Source organism: Cetorhinus maximus, chromosome 20, assembly GCF_964194155.1.
Source record: "Cetorhinus maximus chromosome 20, sCetMax3.hap1.1, whole genome shotgun sequence".
Lineage (NCBI taxonomy): Eukaryota > Metazoa > Chordata > Chondrichthyes > Lamniformes > Cetorhinidae > Cetorhinus > Cetorhinus maximus.
In genome coordinates this window covers 15,899,963-15,910,047 of record NC_135898.1, presented here as the reverse complement: position 1 = coordinate 15,910,047, position 10,085 = coordinate 15,899,963, and the positions used below count along the sequence as shown (strand labels likewise).

The following is a 10,085-nucleotide window of genomic DNA, read 5'->3' as shown; positions in this document are numbered from 1 at the left end:
AACTGCAATGGATGTTCCGCCCCCATCACCAAACATGACTTCTTTCTCAGCCCAATTCAGATAAGTCAGCTGTGGTGCATTTTTTGGGGTGGTTACACAACTAAGCCAACAGATAACATAGCTGTCGAAGATATCTGTCTTTAAAGCATTTAGGGCATCAGAGAAATTCGGATGATTAATCTGTCACATGCTTTATTTTATGGTCTTCTACAAATCTCTTTGAATGCACATTCCATATATCAAAAAAAAAGACAAATTTCTTCCATCTGGAAGGTTTTATTTGTGAAGGTACAGCAGAATCAAAAACAAATTCAATGAAAGAACTTCTCAATGACAATTTCAAAATTACTTTAGCTGATAAATTTTGCTTTTACCGCACACACAAATGATTACATAGTTTTAACAATTTAGAGTCTGTTACGGTGTACTGGAAGATTGAAACAATCATAATGGCACTTAAGGAGGCCATTCAGCCCATTGAGTTAAGGCTATCTCTCTAGAGCAATCCAGTTCAGTCCTATTCCCCTGGTAGCCCTGAAAGTTTATTTTCCTCAATTTTACATTGTTTCCTTTTGATCATCTCGTTTCCAACACCCTTGTAGGCAAGGAGTTCCAGACCATTCCTATTGCTGCTTAAAAAAGTTCTTCCTCACACCCTACTCCCCATATCTCTCTCAAATCTGTGTGCTCTTAGTCCTTTACTAACAGCTAATGGGAATAGCTTTTCTTTGTCTACCTTACCTAAACCTGTCATAATCTTGTACACCCCTGTCAAATCTCCCTTCAATCTCCCTTGCTCCAAAGATGAACAACCCTAGCTTCTCCAATCTAACCTTGTAGCTAAAATCCCTCGTCTCTAGGACTGTCCTGGTAAATCTCCTTTTGCACCCTTTAAAGAAACTTCACATCTTTCCTAAAGTGTGGAGACCAGAACTGGACACGATACCCTAACTGTGGCCAAATCAGAGATTTGTAAAGGGTCAGCATAACTTACCTGCTTTGGAATAACATTCAAATGACCTTACATAAACTAGAAAGAGCAGATCTCATCATGATCAGTTGAGTCCTGAGGTGTCCTATCCTTTCGAAATATACTGCGGTGTTCTATTATATGTGTTGGTGGGACAATTTTATATTTTCAGCATTTTTTTGTTTTGCTGGCATGTGTCATGTCATTTTAATTACAGTTCTGTACATTTGAATTAGATAGATTTCATTGCATATTTCAGAGTAATATATTCTGTATATCTTGATTAATCAACAATTGGGATATTTGGAAATTTTTACTTTTGTTATTCATTCATTGCTGGCAGGGACAGAATTTAATTCCCACCCCTAATTGCTCTTGACAAGCTTTCTTGAACTGCTGCAGTCCATGTGATGAAAATGCTCTCCACAGTACAATACCTGCTCTGTAGCCACAATATTAATGGGCTGGTCCAGTTAATTTCCTAGTCAAAAATGACCTTGAGGATATTTATCCTGGGGGAATTCGCTGATGGTAATGGCATTGAGTGTAAAGGGGAGATGGTTAGGCTCTCTCTTATGGGAGATAGACATTGCCTGGCACTTGGGTAGCAGGAATGTTACTTATCAATAATTAACCTGTATGCTGTCCAGGTCTTGTTGCATGTGGCATGAACTGCTTCAGTATCTGAGCAGTTGTGAATCGTCCTGAACATTGTGAAATCATTAGCAAACATCCCCACTTCTGACCTTATGGTGGAGGGAAAATCATTGATGATGCAGCTAAAACTGATTGTGCCTGCTCCTTCTCCTGAGGAACTCCTGCAGTGATATCCTGAGGCTGAGATGATTGGCCTCTAACAACTACAGCTACAACCACCTATTTTTGAACTAGCTATGACTTCTGCTAGGAGAGAATTTTCCCCCTTATTCTCTTTGCCTTCAATTTTACAAGGACTCCTTGATGACACACTCACTCAAATGTTGCCTTGATGACAGGAGCAGTCACTCCCATTGTTTGGACCAAGACTGTAATGAGGTCTGGAGACCCAAACTGAGCATCAATGAACAGGTTATTGGTGAGTAAGCACAGCTTGTTAGCACCGTCAACAACATTTTCCATCACTTTTCTGGTGCTTGCCTGATGATGGACAATGTCTTATGGATGTTCGGTTTTGAGCTGTTCTCAATTTGTCTCATTTATCAAGGTTGTATGATAGAGCATGCTCTCGGTGCGAAGATGAGACTTTGGCTCCAGTAGGACTGTACGCTGGTGACTCCAACCAATACGGTCAAGAAAAGATGCGTCTGCTACAGGTATATTGGTGAGAAGGAGTCAAGTAGGTTTTTCCCTTGTGTTGATTCTCTCACCAAATACCACAATCCCAGTCTAGTATCTATGCACTTCAGGACCCAGCCAGCTCTGTCAGTAGTAGTGCTGCCGGGCCACTCTTTGTGAAGGGCTTTGATGTCCCCATCCTGAGTACATTATGTGCCCTTGATGTCCTCAGTGCATCTTCGCAGTGGTGTTTAACATGGAGGAATACTGATTCATCAGCTGAGGGAGGGTGTTAGGTAGTGATCAGATTGCAGTTTCCTTGCCCATGTTGGAATTGATGCTATGGGACTTCATGGGGTCCAGAGTTAATTTTGAGGACTCCCAGTGCCACTCCCAACAGAATACAACTGTGCCACCACCTTTGATGGGACTGTCCTGCCCATGGGAAATGGCATACTCAGAGATAGTGATGGAAAATTTTGCTAAAAGGTATGATTCAATGAGAATGACCATTGTCAGGCTGTTGTTTGACTAGTCTGTGGGACAGTTCTCCCAATTTTGGCACAAGTCCCCAAATATTAATAAGGAGGACTGTACAGGTTTGACTGAGTGTGTCTTTGTGTCCAAATCTGATGTCTAGTTTTATTCTGGATGGTACATTGGATTTTATTCTCATCTTAGTTATAGCAGTTTCTACAACTGAGTGCTTTGCTAGACCAATTCAGAGGGCAGCTAAGAGTCATTCACATCACAAAAAGGCCAGCAGATTTCATTTCCTAAATAACATTTAATACATAAATAAACCATACAGTTATAAATATTATTAACTATGTTTGATTATGTCAAAAATGTAAACTCTTAAATCCTGTTAAAGTGTCCTATTTGTTTTAGCTAATTGTTTGTGCTGGTAGCTGATGTCTGTTAGCACTGACTGCAAGTATATTTGTCATTGATGGTTCATGATGAAGTTAGCACTGAGCATATGCCATTACTGATGTTATCAATAAACAATCTGCATTGCCTACTTAAAATTCTATATTAGTTACATATAATATTACAATAAATCAGTTAACTTGCATTGATGTCATCAAATTTTGTCGATCATTACTTTTTTAGTCGAGTCTCGGACGCTTTTAAGCAAACACATGATTCCTGAGCCACCCGTTCCCCGTTCCTCTAAGGCAGATGGAGCTTTCTGTAATATTTGCACTGAGCTATTTTGCTTGGCTTTCTCTGCTTTTGCTTTGGCTGAAGTTATAGTGATATACCGAGCGACTACTGTGATGTGATAGTTCCTCAGATCAACAAGCGCAGCTATGCAATCATTGTAGAGCTCACGGAGAGCAAGATTGCAGCTAAGCACGATGTACTCTCGCACAGATGGACCTGATGCTATCGTTTGGATAAGTGCCTTGTGTGACGGAGGCATGTAATCCCTCATCCGGTGCAGGAATTCAGCTGTAATTCCAAATATAGCATCAAATTAGATATCAAGATTGGAAACAAATGTTATCAGTGTTGATTTTAATTATAACAACAGAAAGTGCTGTAAATACTCAGCAGGTCTGGAAACATAAACGTCTGAGAGGAGAGAAAAATAGAGTTAACGTTCGGAGTCCAGTTCCGAAGAAGAGTCATATTGGATTTGAAACGTTAACTCTGGCTCAGACCTTTTAGTCTCCAGATCATCAGAGGCCAGGCATACGAGCCAAGATGCACGACAAGATCCCTAGAAAGTCCTGATGCATTGACTCCGTGGGAATAGCCCAGGAAGTTTGAAATTCCGATGGGCAATTCCTCTGTTCCCCAGGACTCTCTGACAAAGTCTCCAAATCTGAGTTAGAGTCGGTGACTTTAGACAGTTCAGACTTATTACTGGATAGTTACCCAAGACATGTTAGACAGAAAAATCCTAGTCTAACTGGGTAACTATAAAATGGTACACAGGACCTGGGTAACTGCACAACTGACCCCCTTAGGCCCCTCGTCGACGCGCCCCCACCCCCCCGCAACCCTTCAACCACCCCCTCGATTGCCTGACTACCTGACTACCCCCTTATTCCAGACTCCACCTTGACCTGACCTGACTAGCCCATATCACCTGACTAGCTCCCATACCCGACTCTCCCCTGACTCCTCTGAGCCAATCTGACTAGCCGCCACCATGTGACTGCCCCTGCCCACCCTGACTCCCCGCCGACCTGAACCAACTGGCCTCCATAACCCTCCTCCCCACCCTGACTCCCCCCGTGACCTGACTTGATTAGCCCTCACCAACTGACTACCCACCCTGACTCCCCAACATCCCCATGACCCATCCTGATTAATCCAATCACCCGACTCTTCCTCAACCCCTTGATTCTCTCCGACCCAACCTGATTAGCCACTGCCACCCAACTCTTCCCCAACCAACCCGACCTGACCAGCCCCCACCACCTGACTAAGCCCCGACACTGTGATTCTGCTCCCAATCATCTGATTTCTCCCTGTACGATCTGACGAGCCCCTAACCTGATAACCCCACCCGGCCTGACTACCCACTGACCCACTTGCCACCTACCCACCTCCAACCCTGCCACCCTAGCTACTTTTCACCCTGTCAGCCTACTGACCTATTACCGCCTCACCCACCTGCTATTCTACCCACCTGCCACCCTACCACCTCCCCCCACCTGCCACTCTACCCATCCCCCTCCCTACTACCTCACTGACCTACCACCTCACCTACCTGCCACCTTATCTACTTACCCACCTACCCATCCTACCACCCTACCCATCCACTCATTCATCCACTCACCCATTCACTAAAATTCATCCATCACCCATTCACTAACACTCACACTGGACATTCAAACTACCTTAAGGCAACTAGTACCATAAAAGGTGGGTAGTGGCTTCTGTGCTGATTCCTGAACTGAGGGAATTCTTCTGTATTGTGGATCGGAAGTCAGAGCCTTTGCAGGTAAGTGGGAAGATTTCTGTCCGATCAGCATTGGACACAGAGATCACCTTGATTGAAATTTTTGGGCCTCTATTTCTCTCTTCATGGATGCTGCCAGATTGCTGATATTTTCCAGCATTTCTGTTTTTATTTCAGATTTCCAGCATCCACAGTAGTTTGCTTTAATTTTAATTATAATTTTCTAAAAAGGCAACTACGGTTGAGCAGATTTTACATATAAGCTGCATAAGGCAACGCTTGTAAATGCTATTTTGCAGTCAACAAATCACTTTCATTATATGAATTCAATCTGCCTGTAAGTGCATTATGTTTAATTTGATTACAGTTGTTTACTTAGTATTGTGAAATCAGGGTTTTATGCTTCTTCGTATGGATTCCAGCTAAAAAGTATTGTTGGCTTGCTGAATGTGATGATGCTATGAAGTTGAGTCAAACCTGTCGGTTAGATAAAGACAGTACTTAACAGATTCACAGCAGTAAACCTTACTGCTAACATTTCTAAAGACATAGCAGCTAAAATTTAAAAAATAGGTTCCCTATCAATAGAAACGAAGTGACAACAGAAATCACGTTAATTGACAGTAACAGTTTGAGGCAGGAGATGACTTTCAATTTTTCTAGTGCCCTCCTCAGTATTCTCTTGGTACATTTTTGTTGATGCAAATCTGTCTAGTTAATTCATTTTTTTGACCAATGTTGTCTCTCAGTTGTAATCTTAGAGGTGTTAGGAATAGGATAGGTGTTAAACCCAGTAGAGGCATGTCACATTCATAACTTTAAGTGTGGACTCTGTTCATATGGAAGTTTCTAGAACTGCCTTTGATTTAAAATGCACATTGATGAGCTGTTAAGATGGCTACTAAGGGTCAGATGACCTTTGCAACTTCAATATAGACTTATTTCAAGGTTCTGGAAAGTTCCTAATTGCATCACACAGGTTGGAGGCCTCACCCTGGAAAGGACACCTCAAGACGAATACTGTCCATGGAATTTACAGTTGCTATTGTTTGTGGCTTTATCCAAAACACAAGTCCGCACTCCATGTCTCCAATGTGGAGCCCTAATATGGCACTAGCTGCCTTAAGGTAGTTTAAATGTCCAGTGTGAGTGTTAGTGAATGGGTGATGGATGAATTTTAGTGAATGGGTGAGTGGATGAATGAGTGGATGGGTAGGGTGGTAGGATGGGTAGGTGGGTGAGTAAAACGGTAGAAACCATTTCATCCTCAGTAAGTGTGAAAGACCCATCCATTATCCCCATTGTATAGCAATGGCTTTCAGCTAAGCCATTGTGGGTGGACACGACCAATATTGGTCATGTAACTGAATCCAGCTGGAAATAATAAGTTTTTAATCTAAAGACCTAGAAAGATCTGGGCATTCTGCAGATAACACCAAAAGAGACAGCAACTGCAGCAAAAATCTTTGCCTTTAAGAATCTGGAGGCTGTACATCTTAAAAGAGCCTCCCAGCCTCATTCCAAAACTCAAAGTCCATCTGGAAAGAAATTAGACCTCCTGGTGCAAAAACCACTGTGCCCTGCGGAACATTGATCTCTTTGAGGGAATCCTGCAATAATCCTGATATCCGACTTCAGCTATTTGAACCCATCTGAACAAAATTCAAGAGTGGAAATAGACTCCTTTCTTTATTGGGCCCACAGTGACTGTTCTTCTTCCAGCAACCCAACATGTGAATTATGAACTATTCTTTTGGTTTACACTTGTAAAAGTATACAATTTTCTTTAACTGCGTCTTTCTTGTGTGTCTGGGAGTGATTGACATAGCATCTAGGCTTTCGAAATGTGAATAAATGACTCTCTCTATTTAAGCCCATGAAAGTCTGCTGTTGGTTCTTTAAATTGACCATATGCTAAATGGGGCTTAGAAACACACATCTACATTTCCAAAAGAAAAAACACTGATAGCAGACAGTAAGGGAAGAGAGTTGGGGTTTCAGTTTATCTTTCTTCCCCTATTGGTAACAATAAGTAACAAATACTCATAGATGACCTCTTTCAAAGCAAAGTTGTTTCATCAGCTGGATTGTGGAGGAATGTCATGCTGCCTTTGAGGTAGCCTCTGAAAATAAAGTACGCTAACCGCAATGTTTTAAGTAAATATAATGTATACTTTTCATAAATTGGCTGCAGTTTATTTTAGAAATCTTTTTGATTCGTTCAGTAGATTACCTGTTTAAGTAGTAGGTTGGTAGTGCCAATGGTGTCACCCATCTGTCTGTGTCTGATGGCCTTTGCCTGTCTTAAGGACTTCCATTTCTTGATGTCATCATGAAAAAGCCATGACTCTGAAATTCTTGCACATAAATGTTTAAAGAATTGGTCTGAAGTTCCTCTCTCCTATATTTCAGCAGCAGAATTAACACATTTAAAGTAATTTTATTGACACCTAAGCTAACATAGCGGAGTAAGGAATTCCAGACCAATTCATTAAACGTTATACACACTCAAACCCATTTCATTTGAGAGCCCAAGTGTTTTTGTGTGTCCTGTGGATACATGCTCAAATGAAGCAGTGGACCGTGCTTACCACTTTCCTCATTGTGACTTATTCCCAAAAATTCATCAATGGATTGCAGAGTGGAACTTTGTGCGGCACTTCCACCCGAGAAGTGCCTAGGTTCATCCCACACTCCTTCATATAACAAACCTTCGGGTAAGGCTGGGTTATCCATCCATCTGCAAAAAAGTGACACGAATCACGGCACGTTTCATGTAAAACTTCAGTACACTCATTTGACACGGTGAGTCATCCGTTTTGAACTGGGGCTACGAAGATGATACTTGGAGTGCAAGGAACGTATTTGTGATTCAATTTTTAAAAAATATCAGGCTTACTCTGTGATATCTTTTCTCAAAGCTCAAGCAGTTTATACAATATATTCAACTTCTGGAAGAAATATTGGATTTTAGTGAAATATTGAGTCCTGCTTTCTCCATCCCCCAAAAGATTGTTCTGACCTCTCCAGGTCATCAGTGTCTTTCTTAGCTGTCCATGAATAACAAAGCTGTCCATGAATAACAAAACAAAAGACAGGGACTTGCCAACTCTCTCCACTTCGCCCCTTGACTTCTGGAACTGCATAGTTGGGAAATGTTACTGTTACACATCTGTGAAGGCCTGTGTTGGTTATAAAACAACTGCCAAATCAGGCAACAGAAAGTCTGTTTTACAGCCTTCTGCTGTAACTGTAACTCTGTCAAGCAATGTTGCATATCCACTGGCTTGGTACTACCCACCATATTCTCCTCACTGGTTCACCCCACACCAGCGCATGCACCCACCACCTGGCACAGGCAGCGAGCAGTCCCCAGCTTGGAGTCAGCTTTATGAGGTCTTGGCACGTAACCGACTGAGAGCGCATGCAAAGTCCCAAATAGTCTTCAGGCTCATCGCTATGGAGAAGGACTGATACACCTTGATAGTATTCAAGTGTGTTTATTCCTTAGATTTTTTGGAACCAACTAATAAATTGGCCCAAAACTTCTGATCAGAGCCAGAACCCCTGTGTCTGACACTGATCAGACAGAAAACTACCCACTTAGCTGCAAACATTGAAAAGGCTTTGACTTCCGATCCACGATCCTGAAGAACTTCCTCAGTGCAGGAATTCTCGTAAAGAGCAGAGAAGAAAATATGCACAGGAGCCAAGCCTCCTTTTTACGGCACTAGCAACCTTATTCTGGTAAGTGTTTAAAGATCCCCAGGCTTCTCAGTGTGTTAGTGAATGGGTGTATGAGTGAGTGTGTAGGTGTGTAAGTGGGCAGGATGGCAGGTGGCCAGTGCAGGTGAAGTGGGTAGGTGGGTGAGTGGATAAGGTGGGTCGTGGGTTAGTCAGGTCAAGTCAGGGGGTCAGTGGGCTTGTCAGCTGGTGGGGGATAGTCAGGTCGAGTTGGAGGGGGAAGTCGTGGGGTCAGGAGGAGTGGGGGGATTGGGAGGTCGAGGTGGTCAGTTGTATTGTTAGGAGTTAGACAAGGATTTTTCTGTCTAACATTTCCTGAGAAACTACTCCGGGCAGTTCCAACTTACTTACCAAAGTCTCTGACTCTAATTTAGAGACAGAGACTTTGTTGGAGGGCCCCAGAGAGCGGGGGAATTGCCCATTTGAAGTTCAAATTTCCCGGGCAATTTCCACGGAGTCACTGCATCCAGACTTCCCAGGGTCCCGAAGTGCATATTGTGGGGTATATCCGATCTCTGACAACCTGGGGACCAGAAGATCTGGGCCTATGATTTAGAAAAAATGGAGATGCTTCTTGAATTGATAAGAGTACCTATACCTTTGTGTTCTGGCTTTAACAAAATAGTCCTGTTGTGCAAATCAACCATTTTGTGAATTCCAGCCCTTCCCTTGCTTTGTTTCCCCCTTGCAGGCCTTTCTCTCTTTCCTCACCCACCATACCCCCCACAAGTTACAGGCTTTTCCCTTCCCCCTGTTCAAGGCCTCCCTTCACCCTACCCCACTTCCCCACAACTGATTCAGCACCGGGGCCTTCTCCCACTCCCATCCCGAGTTCCAGGCTGCAGGTCTGGCAGCTAGGCAATTGCACAGCTGCAAACAAGATGGGTATGTGCAGCTCTAGTTGGGAAGAGTGGGATGGGCAGGCAGGGTGGGACAGTATTGAGCACATACCAATGCACATGTGCAGAAGAACGGTTGATGCATAGGTTATCACTCTGGTGAATGGCTATACCAGTTGTCCACCATATCAATTCAAGTCTCTGTCCCTTGGATTTCAAGAAGTGGAAATGAGGGCTTTACTGGAGGAATGTCCAGGGTAAAAGAGAATAATAGTTTTAACGGGGTTTAGGACATCTAAGGTGGATGTGAGGGTGCGGTTGAGCAAATTGGTAGCTG

The 10,085-nt window shown here is 43.0% G+C and overlaps 1 protein-coding gene across 2 annotated transcripts in view; it reads right to left on the bottom strand.

Moving 5' to 3' along the window:
• Window positions 1–256: 256 nt before the first annotated feature.
• ido1 (indoleamine 2,3-dioxygenase 1) overlaps window positions 257–10,085 on the bottom strand; it is a 53,457-nt gene continuing 43,628 nt past the window's right edge. For both annotated transcript variants that reach the window (XM_078565625.1, XM_078565626.1), the window contains 2 exons: window positions 7,757–7,905; window positions 257–3,703 (listed from right to left, as the gene is read on the bottom strand). In XM_078565625.1, coding sequence (XP_078421751.1) covers window positions 3,333–3,703; window positions 7,757–7,905 — 520 coding nt within the window. In that variant the 3' untranslated portion in view covers window positions 257–3,332. The remainder of the gene's footprint in view (window positions 3,704–7,756; window positions 7,906–10,085) is intronic.